Source organism: Chenopodium quinoa, unplaced genomic scaffold, assembly GCF_001683475.1.
Source record: "Chenopodium quinoa cultivar QQ74 unplaced genomic scaffold, ASM168347v1, whole genome shotgun sequence".
NCBI lineage: Eukaryota > Viridiplantae > Streptophyta > Magnoliopsida > Caryophyllales > Amaranthaceae > Chenopodium > Chenopodium quinoa.
The window spans coordinates 1168319-1185763 of record NW_018742881.1 but is presented as its reverse complement, the minus strand read 5'-3'; the positions used below and the strand labels follow the sequence as shown (position 1 = coordinate 1185763).

Genomic DNA, 17445 nt, shown 5'->3' with positions numbered 1-17445 from the left:
AAATCCTCCCTCCAGCACCGGTGCCGACCCCTCCCTCTTTCCCTCTTCCCCTGAATGGAAGCCCTCTACCCGAAATGCTGAAACCCACAAAACTCCTCTCCTTAGCCCCGAAATCCTCTCCTTAACCCACGAAACTCCCTATAATCCATTCCCCACCCTCAAAAAACCCTAACCGGACCTCCGCTATCGTCGGCGACGATTTCGGTTAGAGTTTTTAGGGGTGGGGGAGTTGGATGGATTTTAGGGATTTTGTGGGGCGAGGAAAGGGGAATCGGGGAGCGAGGGGGTTGCTGGTTTAGGAGGGAGAGAAAACGCAGAAGGGGAGCAGGGTTGGCGTCGGCGTCGGAGTCCAGGGGAGAGGGGAACGGGCACGGCCGACGCCGGGAAAGGTGGCAGCGTGCCTGGTGGGGAGATTGGTTTATTTGTTTTAAAAAAATTAATTAAATAAATTAAATTTTTTTAATAATGAAAAAATTAATAAATAAATAAAAATCAAATTATATTGTCAAACTAATAAGATTATGACACGTGTCCCATTTTACCTGTTAATTAGGTTACAAACCGGTATTAACTTGTTTTCAGCAGATACCCTCTAAAGGTTGTATTATTTAGAGATAATCAAAAGGTCGACTTGTTTTTAGCAGACGGGTGAAAAGTCGTATTATTTATGACAAATTTTCCAAATTTGTATTGTGAAATCTTTCTCAAATTTAATCAATATGATAATCTTTTTGAAAAAATAATGTTTAAAGTATGCTTGAATTGTGCAAAGTAAGTAGTATTATATTGTTTCTTTTTTTTTTTTAATATCTATGAGAATTTGATCTTTTAGGTTTTTTTATTATTATTATTTTTGGTACCATCAGGCCTATTTATACTAATCCTAGGTTTTATTGAAGTTGTTTTAAACATTATTAATTAGCTCTAATATTTTCTGATTATGAAAGTTGAAACAAAGTTTATGTATTAACAGTATTGTAAACGTGTATTAGTTTGGTGCCTTCACGGAAACTCTAGTGCTTCTAATGTATGCATAACATATGAGTGTGTAATATATCGTGGTACTTTTTTCAAACTTATTCATAATCGTCCACCTCTAGATGATTTTTGGCTGTTTTTTAATAAGCTAACTAGTGTGGCACGGAGATGCTCTTTTTTTTTTTTTTTGAACATTTGTAATTGAATAGACAGGTTCATTCTTTATTATTTATTTATTCGTTATTGTTTATAATTTATAATAGTTTTTCATTATACCTTTGAATAAATTATTTATGGAACAACTATTGATTAAATATACAAACGTTTTCCTGTTAAAAAATTATATAAACATGTCCTTTGTTTATTATTTACTTCCTTCGTTTTCTTTTACTTGCAACACTTTCCTAAAAAGGAAATGTCACAATACTTGCAACACACTATAAAAGGAAAGTTACTTTAGGGAAAAACTATACTATTTTCCTTATTTAAAGCACATGGCCCACTAAATTACACTCCTAACAACCACTCATCCCATTTTAAAGTGTATTATATAATGTGAACCCCGCATTTCTTAATTACCGTGAAAAAGTGTGTATTGCATCTAAAAGAAAACGGAGGAAGTATAAAATAATGAAAATAAAGACATACTTCCTCCGTTTCTATTTACTTGACGCGTTTGATTTAGGCACATATATTAATGAGAGGAGAGAGAGAAAATGAAAAGGCAAGTGGGGTATCTTGTAAATGCAAGGTAAAAAAGTTATCCCAAAAGGAAACGTGTCAACTAAAAAAACTTGCTAAAAAGGAATACGTGTTAACTAAAAAGAAACGGGGGTAGTAATTATTATCAAAATAATTAAATAACTAACATTAATCGGGTTTTTCACCATATGCTTCTGAGTTTTTTGTTTGTTCACTATATACCCTAAACTTTTTTAAATTCATCATATACCCTCGAGTTTTCACAAAAATACACCGTATACCCGACTAATGATTGTTAATTTTATCAATCATTAGTGTTAATTATGAACCGAAATTATTCTAAATACATTCCCCTACCCCCCAAAATCACCCACAACCCTGGAAAAATTGCAAAAAAAAAAACCTTTTATAACACCTTTTTTGCGAAAAAATACCTTATAAAAATTTTCTTGTAAAAACACACCTAAAACCACTTTTTTTTTTTTTTTGCGAAGTAACACCTTAACCAGGTTTTTGGTGTTTGACTTGGGTTTCCGACGTTGACTTTGCACGTGTGGGTCACGTGATCTTATTCCTTTCTTTTTTTTTTTCTCTTTTCCCTCACCGCCATCACCACCTCACTGCCACCCCCACCAACACCACCTTACCACCACCACTAATTCACTACCACTCTCACCAACACCACCTCACCCAATATGCTCCCATGAAAATTCCACCCTGTTCATTCAACCCCATCCACCCAAAAACCCCACCTCACCTCTTTATCCCCTTCCTCCATTGAAGCCCAATAGAGCAAGCACATAAAAAAAAATGAATTAAAGACCACATTGGTGTACATTAGCCTCTCAAAATTACTCCTAATTTCATCATTTGTGGGAAAAAACAAAGAACCCTAATTTTCAATTACAAACCCTAATTTATGAAAATTTGAAAACCCAACATAATTTACAAGAAATTTCAGTAATTACATCAACTTACCCTACTCGAAATTAGATTAATTGCAACAATTCATGCTTTAAAATGCATATTTCTTCATCAAAGGTGAATAATTGGAATTTTGTTAGAGAAGAAGGGAGGAGAGAGAGAGTTAAATTGGAGAAATGGAGGGTAAATTGGGAAAAAAAGGGGAAACTCACCGGAACACGTGCTTCTCACGTGCAACTCAATGCCTGAAAACCAAGTCAAAGGACGGAAACCAGAATAAGGTGTGATATCGCAAAAAAAATAAAAATAAAAAATAAAGCGATTTTAGGTGTTCTTTTACAAAAAAAAATTTATAAGGTGTTTTTTTTAAAAAAAAAAGTTGTTATAAAAGGTGGTTTTTTGCAATTTTTCCCACATTCCTTTTACTCACCCTCAAAATCATCCTAAATTTCCTTTTCTCATCCTCAAAATCAATCATACGGATATGATTATGGAGATTTGGAGTGGTTTCAGGGGCTGGAAAAAGGAGATAAGTGGCTTGAGGATGAGGGGGAGAGATCTAAGGTGATTTAAAGGTATAATTAACCAAATTCCACTCATCTTATTTTCATTAGGGGTATATAGTGGATTTTTTTAACAACTTAGGGGTATATGGTGAATAAACAAAAAACTCAGGGGCATGTGATGAAAAAATCAAAAATTAATTTATACCAATAGTTAATTTTTCTTGCTTGCATGTATTACCTCGATTAGCGTAATTAGCAAATAATAGGATCGATTTTTTTTTAACAAAAAAAATCAGTTATTAATTGTTCAAATCTCCATCCAATCCATATAATTATATATTTATGAGTGGAATATAAAAACATGATTAATGTATGGATGAGATGGTAAGACACTTAATGTATATTTTTGTGGTTATGAGTTCGAATCTCATGATAGACATTTTTATTAGAATATGCTTATAGTTGAAAGATGACATGATGACGAGGGTGCCACGTTGATTGTTGTAGTGATATACCCAACACTTAACTTTGAATAGAGTAGCAATGATATAGGGAAATTTAAAGCTGAACTGAACTAAACTGATTGGAGCTGAACTGAACTGAAATTAAGTAAATGTGACAGGCCCTTAGTACTAATTAGAGGTGATCGTTTGCGGGCTTGGATGGGAAACAGGTCGGGCCTACACTTTATTTTTTGTCCAACGGGCTAATTGTAGCTAACCCGAGCCCTTTTATGCGGGCTTGATAAATTGTCCAACCCCGCTCTATTAACGGGTCGGGCTTGCCCGCGGGCCAAAAATATTTGTTTTACATATATCTAACACTAATTTTTTATTTTTTTTTATTTTTATCATTTACATATGTTAATATTATTTCGATTTAGTTATCTTAAAAATTTCTTGATCACTAATGATACTAGAAAAAAACATATTTAACTTGTGACATATGTTAGTGAAAAAAAAGGAAAGCATGAACTTATTTAATACAAGTATAATGATTAAATATAAAATTGAAATAAATAATTGTAGCTAATAATAGGCTAGAGTCCAATATAGTCTCTTTGTATTTTTTTTTTTTTTTTTTTTGAAACAAAGCTCCAAAGGAGCATCTAACTTTCATTATTAATAAGATCAGCAATTAAAGATGATACAAGTTTAGGCGGAAAATTCGACACCCAGGTTCGACAACCCACTATGGTAGGCAATGAGCTATCTCGTGGGCAGCTCTATTTCCTTCTCTACCTACGAAGCTCCAACACACCGACTCAAAGAAACTACTAAAATGATAAACATCATCATAAATCAAATGGATACTACTCCTACCCTTCTCTTGTGATGAAATAGCATTAATGAGGCCAAGGCAGTCACTCTCTACCACTACCTTCTTGTAACCCGCCTCAACAACAAGCTTGACCCCAAGAAATAGAGCCTTAGCTTCAGCTATATTCGGCGTCCATCGATCCTCAGTCATCCACGAAGCAGCAAGTAAGGCATCTCCCCTTTCATTACGCACCACCGCACCAGCACAACTCCCCATACCCTCATAGATTCCACCATCAACATTAAGTTTTACCCAGCCTTCCTCCGGAGCTTTCCAACTCCCTTTCTTCTTCCTTCCCACACCCATATTACTCACTTCTTCCCCCTGTAGCTCATGAACAAGCTTATGAACATATTCCAAGGATCGATTCGGGTCACATTCTTCCCCTTCAAAAATCCACTTATTTCTTGCATTCCAAATTTACCAACAAATTGTGAGAAAAAGGCCATGTTCAGCTCTAGGCAACCTCTCCAAACAAGATGCCACCATATCACCAAAATTGCAGAAAGTCCCTTGAACATCACCCCCTAATCCACTTGCATCCTACATAATTCGAGCAATAATACAGTCCTTCAAACAATGGAGCTCAGTTTCCTTCTCAACCTGACATAGCGAGCATACACCGTCCCTTCCTGGCAACCTCTTACTCAGCCCAACTAACGTTGGTAATGCCCCTCTGCATGCCCTCCAAACAAATAATTTAACACGCGATAGTGTATGAGCATGCCAAATTTTATTCCAGAAGTTTGGGGTGTAAGAGGAAGAGACCACATTACCCGCACCGTACTCACCAAAAATAGCCCTGTAGGCTGAACGAACAGAGTACTCACCGTTTTTCTCTAAGTCCCAACACAATGAGTCTTCTGGGAGACGGCAACTAATTGGAATACCAAGGATGCGCTCTCGTTCAAAGGGAAAAAATAGCTCATTAATTTTATCTACATTCCAAGAAGCTGTAGATAGATGGATCAAATCACAAACCCGGAGCTCATTCGACGCTTCACTCCCCGGAGATATAATCTTCCTAGTTTAGGTGTTCGATATCCAAGGACTATCCCACACGGGGATATTTAAACCATCACCAACAAACCACCTCAACCCTCACTGCACAACCCACTTAGCGCCCCAAATACCCCGCCAAGTATAACTTGGTAAATTACCAAGTTCCGACCCCAAATAATCTCCTTGAGCAAAATATCGAGCCTTTAAAATTCGAGCCACCAAACTATCCGGATGTTGAAGAAGCCTCCATGCTTGCTTGCCCAATAAAGCCAAATTAAAGGATTTAAAATCTCTAAACCCCAATCCACCAGTTGCCTTTGGCTCACATAATTTCTTCCACGCAATCCAATGAATTTTTCTTTCCCCTTTCTTCTGACCCCACCAGAAATAGCAACTAAAGACCGCAATTCATCACAAAAAAAGGAGGGAAATTTGAACACACTCATTGCGTAGGTCGGAATAGATTGGGCCACTTCCTTAATCAGAACTTCTCGACCCGCCTTAGATAAAAATCCCCCCTTTCCAACCTTGAAGCCGTTTATACAGCTTCTCTCTGACACCTCTAGTAAGTACCCTCTTTGATCTACCAATCAAAATCGGCAATCCCAAATATTTATCATGAACTTCAACCACATTCACCCCAAGAATACCTGCTAGCTCCTCTCTTCTCTGATGCAACACTTTCTTACTAAAGGAAACCGTCGTTTTCCCAAGGCTCACCATCTGACCAGACGTCGTCTCATAAGTCTGTACAATCTCTTTTATCGTATTAACCTCCTCTGTATTGGCTTTAGAGAAGATAACACTATCATCTGCAAAGAACAAATGTGATACAACTGGAGCTGATGGAGCCACTCTAATTCCATTATGTCGACTCGTCTCCACTGCATTACTAAGAAGACCAGACAAAGCCTCAGCACACAGAATAAACAGATATGGGGAAAGTGGATCACCTTGTCGTAAACCCTTAGCTGGGGTAAACTCCCCCGAAGGTGCACCATTTATCAGAACCGAAAAAGAAACTGTTGGGACACAATGTAGCACACGGTTCACCCATCCCTGCGCAAAACCCATCTTCTCCATTACCGCTCTAAAAAAACCCCACTCCACCCTATCATACATTTTCGCCATATCCAACTTCAGAGCCATCGAACCACTCTCGTTTCCTGAATTCTTCATATGATGAAACAACTCAAAGGCCACCAGAATATTATCAGTAATTAACCTTCCCGGGACAAAAGCACTCTGATTAACAGAAGTAATCTTAGGTAGAAAAATTTTCAGACGATTGGCCAGCACCTTAGTAATCAACTTATAAACTACATTACAGAGACTAATAGGCATAAAATCAGACATACACTCTGCATCCTTCTTTTTCGGAATTAAAACAATAAAAGTTTTATTAATAAATTCCGGCATAACCTCACCGTTAAGCACACAAAGAACCAAATTAGTCACTACAGGACCAACAATATGCCAATAAGTCTGAAAAAATAAGGGGCACATACCATCCGGGCCGGGAGCCTTCAACGGGTGCATTTGTTTAAGAGCCAACACCACCTTGTCTTTTGAATAAGAAGCACATAGACCTGCATTCATCTCATCGGAAACCCTTCTCTCCACACCCGCCAATGCCTCATCAAAATGTTCCGGCGACGAAGATGAAAACAAAGTCTGAAAATAATTAGTGGCCACCCCTTGAATCTCCTCCACACCCCCGTATCTAATCCCATCTTCCGTTACCAAAGACACAATTCTGTTTTTACTCCGCCTCTGCGAAGCTTTTCAATGAAAATAGCTCGAATTGCGATCCCCCGCTTCCAACCATAATGCCCTCGACCTCTGCCTCCAATATATCTCTTCTTGATGAAGCAAGTTACTAATTTCACGCACTACCCCCCTTTATTCAACACGCCCAGCCTTTTCCTTTTTTCCCTAATTTCTCTAAATATTTTCCCAAACTCCCTATTACTCCAAAACCGCAACTCTGCAGCACAAGCCTCCAATTTCTGCTCCAATAATGCTCCCCCAAGCTGCCACGCGTGAGCTATTACCTCCTCACAACCCTCATGTTCAGACCATAGCTGCTCGAACTGAAAGAGTTTCTCCTCCACCCTCTTGTCAACCCCTTCCTTGTAACACCCCAATAATTCTCCCTTTTCCAAACCACTTACTTTAAATAAAAATAGAGGAGAACCATTGGCATGTTACCGCCACGTGTTAAAACGTTAAGGCTCTATCAAAGTATTGCAGCGGAAATCCAACTTAAATGTTAAAATAATAAAATTTAGAAAACCAATAAGTCAAAGCTTACAAGTTGGAACCATAAAGGCCCTTATTTAAAACCAAACCAATAATTAAAGTCCCAAAACATAATTAAAGTAGTAAAACATAAATAAGTTCAACACAAAGAACGAATACTCTCAATCACACCAATCTCTTGACAATGCGTATGTCAAATCACCGATTTTGACATCATCAAGCTAACCTGTGCAATACTGCTCCCCAATAATACAAGTGTAATAATTGGATCATCACAGGGTCATTGAAAGGCGAAGGCCATGACCAAAAGAAAACACACAAAAGCACGCAATCAGCAAAGTTGAGTACATACAAGCTACAACGCACAAAACCTAGCATGCTCAACTAGTTAAAGTAAATAAATATACAACTCGAATTCATTAATCAAGACTCCACACTTAAACAATTCAATCGACTCAACATACTTGCTAATCAATTCCAAACACTTGACTCTTTATATTTAATTTAATTAATTTAATTTGGAGTAAGCAATAGACGAGGTTGTCCAATCCACCAAATCATTTTGGTCCCAAATGACCATTTAAAATAAAAGTTTAGCGCGATGCAAGAATGGGCGCGACTCCATTCTCACAAAGTTAGTCTAGGATCCCATCTAACTTTCATTATAAAATAAAAAGTAAATACCAAAATAAAAGAGGACATGTTGATCAAACAAGCCTCGGAACGTGTACCCCAACCCATAATTGTCAATACTCTAGAAGTGCACGCTTTCTAGAGTTTTATTGCTCATCCATGTTTCACTTTACGTGATTACAATTTTAATTAATAGCCGACTCAATCAAACATACCATACATAAAAATCATACATCAATTTACTTTTAATCTTATTTAGGACAATGGTGATCACATCACAAATTGGCCTTTAATTTCATTAAACTTCCAAATTATCCAAATTGTTGAACATAATCAACCCACCTAGCCATTTCGGCTTAATCCACTTTTACTCAACATACTAACAAGTCATGCTTGATTAATAAATAAAATAAATAACAACCTTGTGGAATAATTAATAAATTCATTCCACTTAAATCATTCAATTCCAATCCTTTAATAATCCAAATGTGGTTAACAAACCAATCCAATAAAATTATGCTTGTATCAACATTCCATACAAACAATTAATCCAATATAATTCAACATGTTTGCATCCATAATTCCATACAAACATAATCATTTCACCAAAACATGTCTCATAAACATAAGCACATGAATTAATTAAATGTATAACCAAACAATTTTCATCCAAGTGTTCTCTAATCATAAAACTAAGTTATTTTCTTTGGTACCTAAACATGATACTACTTACAACGAAGTAGACGCGTACGTACCTCGTGTAAACATTCCTTTGTGCCACTTTTAATCACTTAAAAGTCTCCTAAGGAATAATCACCTCCTAGAAAACAACCAATAATCACAAATTAACACTTAAACAAATTTCCAGCAATATAAATTTGATTAAAAGTTCTTAAAACTTCCTTAAAAATATTTTTTTATGCTTAATTAATCAATAGAAATCCAATAGGAACAAAAGCCCCAATTTAATAAGTCATAAGAACCCTAAAATCCCAATTTAAATAAATTGAAACCCTAGGTTTTAAAATTATAAAATCTGAAAATTATAACAACAATTATAATCTGAAATTATTAGTTTAAAACATCAAAAACATGATTTTGATACTAAAAATATAAACTTTATACTATAAAATCAAAACCCAAAACTAATTAATCAAACATTAAGCATAAATGAAATAAAACAAAGGAGAGAGAGAGAGGGGCGGCAGCCAAGGTGGGCGCTGCTGCTGGTGTGGTTGTCGGCGGCGGTAAGGAGGCGCCGATGGTGGCTAGGCGGCAGGTGGTGTGAGTGAGGATTTCCTCACGTGAAGGAGGAGGAAAGGGAAAGAAGAAAAAAAAGAAAAGAAAAGAAAAAGGGAAAAGAAGGGAAAAAAAATAAAAGAAAAGAAAAATAAAGGGAAAATAAGAGAAATAAAATAAAGAGAAGAGAGTTTACTAACCTTTTTGTGTGGGGAAAAAATTGGGGATGTATGGGGTATTTATAGGAGAGAGAGTGGTGTAGGGTAAGTAGTAAAATTGGGCCTCAAAATTAATGGATCAATTAAGTAAAGTGGGTTAGGTTTGTTTGTTAGGACATAAATTATAGAATGAAGGTATGTATAAAAGTTTGTACCAAAATAATTTTCGACCCAAAATTAAAAATTGAAACTTTTGAAATTAAATTCCAGAAAAATACAAATAAATATTATAAATAATATATAATTTCATTTATAATATATTTTAAAAATATGGGGGATTACACTCCTGCTCATCCAAAATAACTTTGATCGGAGCATGGTCCGACCACTCCCGCTATGAATAACAAGTCCCTAACTCCGTGGAAAGGCATCCACCCAACACTGATTTGCAAGAGCACGATCAAGGCGACATTGTACATTATCATCGCCCCATTGTCCATTATCATATGTAAAAGAGTAACCACTATGAGGAATGTCACGCAATTGGCATGAATCAACAACCTCTCGAAAATTCTCCATTTGCCACATTGCCCTATCCCTCCCACCTTTCTTCTCGGAGTCCGAAATAATCTCGTTATAATCCCCTGCACAAATCCACGGACTATCATCTTCATTAGCCAAACCGACCAACAAACTCCATGAAAGATGACGATGATGGACCTCTGGCCACCCATAAAATCCAGTCAACCGCCATCTAATAGGACCAATTCCCTTCACGACATTCACATCATTGTGGTGTAAGGACATAGAACGAAGCTCCACCTCAAAATCCTTCAGCCAAAACATCGCTACACCCCCCGCTCTCCCCCTACTGTCAACTGCTAATCCTTTATATCCAACAAGTTTTGAACGAATTTTCACCATCTCACCACTACTCAGTTTCGTCTCCATCAAGAAAATGAAAGACGGGGCCTCTCTCCGTACTAATTTTCGGAGATTGTTAACTGCAGAAGTATTGCCCAGCCCTCTACAGTTAATACACAAAATACTCATGGAGCTCTGCGGGACTGTTCATCGACAGTCTCCGCCAATCACCAACCATCAGAAGAGTTATCCATCATCACCTTCTTACTCATCACCTCCCCCTCCACTAATCCTATATTAAACTCCCTGTTCCTTTTTCCCAGTAATTTATTCTTATCAACGTCCATCACAATGCCCCCCTCCCCTCCCTTTTCTTTAATATTTTTCCTCCACCCTTTCCCAGCAACCTTGCCCCCACTCCCACCCTTCCCCACATTGAACTCCCCTGGCTGCTGCCCCAACACTCTCACTACTCACCTCAACTCTCACCCCATTCACCTGATCAACATCATTCGTATCCATCAAATTACCCTTCAACGCCCCATCAACATCCCCCTCATTCACTAACTGCTCCTCTAAACCCACACTATCACTTCCAAGAGGGCTTCGAATGCACGTCAGAGGTGACTTCCCCATAAACCTCTTTATTCTTCCTACTCATCGAACCAGGCTGCTCAAAATACCCATTCCCCTCTAACACATCAAGCTCCTGCACTTCCTTATTAGCAATTTCATCATCCTCCACCTTGTTATGTCGAGTAATAAAGAATTGTTTTCGAGTTGATAAAACCGCCTCCACCTCCTCTAGCTCCTTCATTCTCCCCTTTCTAGGAGATGCCTTAAGCCATCTCCCCCACTCCAACTGCTTCTTCTTGGCTTCTTCAGAAATCATCGCGCAATCTCGCTCCGAATGGCCTATGACACCACACGCATAACAGAAAAAAGGAAGGCGTTCATATGTAAATTCAACAATAGCCTCTTTGCCTCCCTTATCTCTGATTTTTTGATATCTTCTTAATGGTTTCGGCACATTAATCATTACCCTCACTCTCCGAAACCGATCAAGCCCCAAAACATCTTTTTCAATCTCCATTAAATCCCCCAAATTTATCACCAGCTCACGCACATCATTATCCGATCGACAATTAAATGGCAAATTTCTTAGTCGAACCCAAAAAGGGGAATGGAACAGAGACACTTGCTCGGGTTGTTCGCCTCCCTCAATCTCTTTGAGCACCAGTAACATATTATCGAAACACCATGGTCTACCCGTCAAAACTTTCTCCTTATCCCTCCAATGGAAGAATTGGAATACATAAAGATTAGGGCTCAAAGTTCTAATAATCAATTTGTTCGATAGGGTCCAAACCTTAATCATCGTCGATTTGAACGCCTCCACGTTATATGGTCTATTAGTTACGAGTCTGCCTATTAGCATCAAATTAAACTTCTCCGTCAATTGTTCAGATTCCACCACACCTAAGTCAACAACGCCACCCTCCTCTTCATCCAGATGAAGGTTAGCATATCGAGAAACAATTTCATCTGCCATAACCCAGCCAGAGAGCGACCAAGAATGGAGGAAGATCCGGTACACCGGCAGCAAGACCCTAGGCAAGTAGAGAGTATGACCCTTTCTTTCAAGGGAGATTATTTAAGTCATCTCGTCTAAAATATACTACATAATCAATTAATTAAAAAATTATTAAACTATTACTTTTTTAAATAAACGGGTCAGGCGGACTAGCCCACGGTATAAGTGGGCGAGAGAGCCCATAATTGTAAAGCCCACAAAATCTACCGGGAAAATGTTGGCGCAAAATCTTTTCCCGCCAAAAAACCCTAATTCACTCCCTCTTTCTTCTCCATTTATAATTTATATACCCCATTTTTCCTTCCTTCATTTCTTCAACCTCCAGTTTCTCTCTCTACTGTAATCCATTTTCCAGCAATAACCCAGAAAACTTCAACTTTCTCCCTCCTCTAAAACCAACAAATTCATCCAAAAATGGAGTCTTGGGAATCATCACTACCAATAGTAAAAACAACTCCCTACAAGAACAACCACCCTCATTCTCTCTCCTCTTCTTCACTTACTACTCCCATGGTTGCTACTCCTGAACCCCGTCAGATCCGCATTGCTAAATCCAAACGCGCCGCTTTTGATTCCGGGTCGGATCGTCCCAAGCTCAGTAATGGAGTTTCTGGGATCAGCAATGGATTATTGCCCCAAAAGTATGTTTGATTCTACTTTCTTTTACTTTTTCTTTTTTTATTTGTGTGATTTTTAATTTAATTAGTTCAACATTTTATGAATGAGCTATTTTTCAGGAGTTTTAAATTTTATTTTTTTTGGGCTTTACATTGTGATGGGTGTTAATTGATGTTAATGTGATTAATTTTTCGAGGTTGATTGTAGAAATTATTTAAATTTATGACGAGAATTGTGAATTTGGGATTTTGGGTGTTCAACATATGTCGGAAATTAGGAATTTAATATTTGGTACTAGGTTGATGTTCTTTCTTTTCGAAAATTAGATTTTATTTGAGTTTAATCTGCATTCCATTTGTTTTATTTGGTGATATTGAAGAACTAATTTGGTGTTTTTTAAGAACTAATTTGATAACTTCTTGAATCCAATGAAGTTAGGGTTTTTTTTTATCCCCTAATAAATGTGTTATCAAGCTACAATTGAATGATTGGAGCAATTGAAAATAATCTTTAGGTTTAGGGTTCCGGTGTTTTTATTTACTTTGTTGTTATTTTGTATGCAAAACTTGTATGAATCTGAGACCTTGTTTTAGCTTGATTAGTTAGGAATAGAATTTTAGTTCCGATTCCGGGTCGGATCCTCGCACCTTATGAATCTGATGACAAATTGACAATTGTGCATTTCAAATGATATTGGAGTTATTTGTTTTATTGTTCTTTGAAAAATGAGGTATTGCTAATTGAGGTGATATGGTTTTATGATGCTTGTTAACAGTTGAACAATATACTTATCCTATAATGTCTTAATCAACAGGTATGAGATGCTATTCAAGTTCTTCAATGCAATGATTAGTTCAATTCGGCTACTCCGACTAAAAAAATTGCCATCAACACTTACTCGGCTTTCTCGTAGTGTTGAGTCATTGACGAATAGGTAAATACACAACTCAGCTGTTCAGCAATCAGTAATTCAATATTACTTTACAATAACAATATTTTTATTTCTGCATAGTAATTGTTATTTTTCAGTTCATCTAGCTAAATTGTTGTGGAATTTCTCTAAATAATATTGTATTTCTCTTAATAATATTATAGGAGGTTTACATTACATCACTTGGCTCAATTGAAGCACATCATGCCAGAGGTGATTATGGTAAAGAAAATCCGTGTTCAAGATAGAGAAACAAATTGTATGAAGGAGGATCTTCTTGTGTCTCTTGACGTAAATGTAGTGGCAACTGATGAGAACGTGAAAGGCAATGGTGGATTTTCTCAGTTGAAAGAGATCTTCCAGTCACGACTCACTCATTATTTCAGAACCCATGATGAGGTATTTATGTTTTTCCTAAATTAACTTTTGGTACATTTTTTTTAACATTATAGTTCTATGAATTTATTGAGTGATTTTTTGTTTCTATTCAGGATGATATTGTTCCTGGGGGAGAATTACCGCATTTGTTCTATCAGCCAAAGCAGGAACCTGAACCAAGCTTGTGTAGAACCCCTGCTGCACCAGCAGAGTTGCACATTGCTCCGTCTTTTAAGAAGCGTTTCTCATCAAGGTCTCTGGGTGCTTCAGTCTCTGAGTCCTCTCCAGCAAAGCCATCTTGCTTGTCGGATACCCTCATAAAGGAGGACACTGTCATTGAGGCTAAAGATGAATCTTCCATTAGCTTAGTCGAATTTAATGCGGAGCCTTCCAAGCTTGTTTCAACACCGGCCAAACTTGTTTTAACGCCTGCCAAACTCACTTCAACACCTGTCAAATTCGCTTCAACGCCTGTAAAACTCGACTCAACACCAGCAAGGCTGATGGCAGCCACACCTGTATTGCTACCACCAAAACGCCCTCTGATGACCCCAGATCATGATTGTTGTAGTGATGTACCCAACAAGTCAGCTAAGCGTAGGGCCCTAAACTTTGACCAGAGCAGCAATGATATTGAGGATCAACTCAGTCAAGTTGGGGAGGAAGAAATCTGCTGCCCAGCTCAAGGCTCTAATGTTTCCAAGGATGTCCTGAACGTGCTTCCAGATGACCTTTTACAATCGGTAAGTTAGTTTATGCTTTCTTGTTCTGATTGTGCTGCATAATTTATGTTTGGTAAACATTGTATGAGAAGAATCTAAATCAATAATCCTACTGCAGTTGATAGAAAAAGAACAGAAAATCTTAGAAGACCAGGGCTTGGCAGTCTCACAAGAAAAAAGGCGGCAACAACTGATGGCTGGAGTACCTAAACTCTTTGACATGATTCTTCTTTTGTTCCAGTCTATCAGGCGTCCCATTGTCACGAAAGAGGAACTTATTTACAAACTAATTACTGGCCATTTAGACATAGTTGATAAATGTAAGGGTTTGCTTCATCCTCTTGAGTTTTGAAACTAACTTGGAACATTTTGTTGCTGTTCTGACTAGAATAATCGTGATCTTTGTTTGCAGATGAGGTCGAAGCGCAGTTTCAGTTGCTAAGAGAAGTTGCCCCAGAATGCATATCTGAACAACAGTCTCTCAGCGGAGATACTCTTCTTCGGTAGGTTCTCTTGAATTCTTTTTTCAATCAATTGACTCTCAAGTCTCAACAAGAGCACCTCAATATATTCTACGTGTTACTAGTGATGGTCTGATGTTCGTATTTTATGACAATTGCAGCCTCAACAAAGCTTCATGTCCGGAATCAATACGTGCCAAGCTGTTATCAGCAATTTGAGACTTCAAGGCTTTTGAGTCTGACTATATGAGAAAAAGTAAATAGGATTTTTTTTTTTATTTATTTCCTTTTTTGCTATTTAAGGTGATATGGATGAATCATGTATGTAAGATGTAACCCTTCAGCCATATTGCAGGTTGTATATGCTTAGTGCATGCCTAATTGGCTAATTTACCTTATTTATAAAGATCAGTTTTCTGATTTCATAGTGTCCACCAAATGTTTATTTCCACTTACATATCTTCCTAATATACAGGTTCATTTTGCTCAATCTGCTCTTCATTTAAGTACCATGGGTGATTAATGATTGTATTCACAAGGATTATCCATAAAAGGGAATTTCTATTAAATCCCAAAAACAATGAAGATACAGGCGTATACTTTCATCCACACTGAAGAGAAAATAGGGAGTATCAACTCAACTCGACCTTGCTTGTGCACCTTTGACATTATCCTTGCTGTTTATGAACCCAGATTCAATTTGTTCATACAAAAAACTAGCATTGTCAGCAACTTCAGCAGTGGTTTCATCATCTATCCTGCACAGCTGCTCACCTACGAGAATCAGACAGCTGAAATGATGTATCAGGTTCTGTGTAATCTCTGTAGATGCAGAAAACAAACTAATCTGAGAAACATGCTCCTGAATCCTGAATTCCTGATATTGAATCAAAGATATAAAAAGAAAAAGCAAAAAAGGTTGTTTAAGAGTTTAAGATCATAAACTGCATCAAGGTCTGACAATCAAATTCCTTACCATCTCGAGTATGAAATTGAAGAAGACACATCTTATTGCAAAGAACACCGCCCCATCTGAAATTCGGTCCATGAGTCTAAAAAATAGTGAGAATTCTTAGTCTCTTTCAATCATGACAAAAAATATCAATAATTCTCCTGCACTTTAAATACTGTCTACGTGGTTATGGGCAATGTATTACATGCACTAGCACATCAAGTACTTTTTCGAAGCTGAAACCCAGATACCACTTCATGTTATAGATATAGAGATGAAAGGGTATGGCAGGGCAGCTTCATAAAATGAGTCTGAAAGCTAAACAAGGAAGGCCATGGTGGTTGTTGAACTAATCATTCTCCCTAAGAGGCTATGCGAGTGACTGAAATTGGATGATTACTATTGCAAATTAGACATAAAATTGAATGTACTTGAACAAAATAACTAGGGATGATTTTGATCATTTTCAACATATAGTCAATAATTTGGATTGTTTTCTCTAATCTTCCTTTTTCTTTTTGGAAAGGAAATTACTTCTATTTTCTGTAACATTACAAGATTTTGGCATTCACACTATTCAAAGTTCAAACACTTAACTTTGACTTTTTTTTCTTATAGTTTATATGCTTAAAACTTGTGAATAAAGTAGGTTAGTGGAATTTTGCCAAACACATCGTTTTTTACACCTTTTGTTCCTTAATGTTTGCTCTAATTTTCTTTTTAGCTTTGTCCCTTTAAGTTTGTCCCATATTACTTTGTGAAACATTACAATTTTATTCTCATTACACTTTGTCGCACCACTTCTCTAATTCTCTCTCCCATCAATTTCTCCGAACCAAAAATTAAAAATGTGACTTTTACTCGGGGGGACAAACAAAACGGGATTTTTGAGTAATTATCATGAGTCATACTTCGTTTTTTCAGCCGTTATACTTTCACATATACTTTTGAGCTTCCATGTTTACCTCTGATTTTGATCCATACAACTATACAAGTCCAGGGTGAAAATCATTTTGGATGTTAAAAGTGTCTAAAATTAGAGATGTCATTATTGTTTTGAACTTCAAAGAGGTACATATCACAATCAAAAAAATACAACAGAGAACGTATTTGTTTAGCTGTTTTTTTTGGGAATTTGTAGAAGATAAATCTTATTTCTTCAATCATAGAAGTATGAAGTTAGAATATACACAAGATCTAA

General features: G+C 37.1%; 2 protein-coding genes across 2 annotated transcripts; one reads left to right on the top strand and one right to left on the bottom strand.

Annotated features, from left to right (window-relative positions):
- Window positions 1-11177: 11177 nt before the first annotated feature.
- Window positions 11178-12140, bottom strand: LOC110726645. Its single transcript, XM_021906116.1, has one exon. It carries the CDS (start codon window positions 12138-12140, stop codon window positions 11178-11180), a length of 963 nt encoding a protein of 320 aa, XP_021761808.1.
- A 218-nt stretch (window positions 12141-12358) lies between these two features.
- LOC110726770 (CDT1-like protein a, chloroplastic) lies at window positions 12359-16527 on the top strand. Its single transcript, XM_021906275.1, has 7 exons — window positions 12359-12823; window positions 13615-13734; window positions 13896-14130; window positions 14223-14852; window positions 14950-15151; window positions 15244-15334; window positions 15454-16527. Exons 1-7 carry the CDS (start codon window positions 12597-12599, stop codon window positions 15509-15511), a joined length of 1563 nt encoding a protein of 520 aa, XP_021761967.1. The 5' UTR covers window positions 12359-12596; the 3' UTR covers window positions 15512-16527.
- The last annotated feature ends 918 nt before the right edge of the window (window positions 16528-17445 follow it).

Excerpts from the sequence above, each read along its gene's own strand:
- LOC110726770 (XM_021906275.1), top strand. The coding sequence starts at position 12,597 with ATGGAGTCTTGGGAATCATCACTACCAATAGTAAAAACAACTCCCTAC. Across the intron at positions 13,735-13,895 it reads GTTGAGTCATTGACGAATAG|GAGGTTTACATTACATCACT; the intron begins GTAAATACACAA and ends ATAATATTATAG. Across the intron at positions 15,335-15,453 it reads AGCGGAGATACTCTTCTTCG|CCTCAACAAAGCTTCATGTC; the intron begins GTAGGTTCTCTT and ends TGACAATTGCAG.
- LOC110726645 (XM_021906116.1), bottom strand. The coding sequence starts at position 12,140 with ATGGCAGATGAAATTGTTTCTCGATATGCTAACCTTCATCTGGATGAA.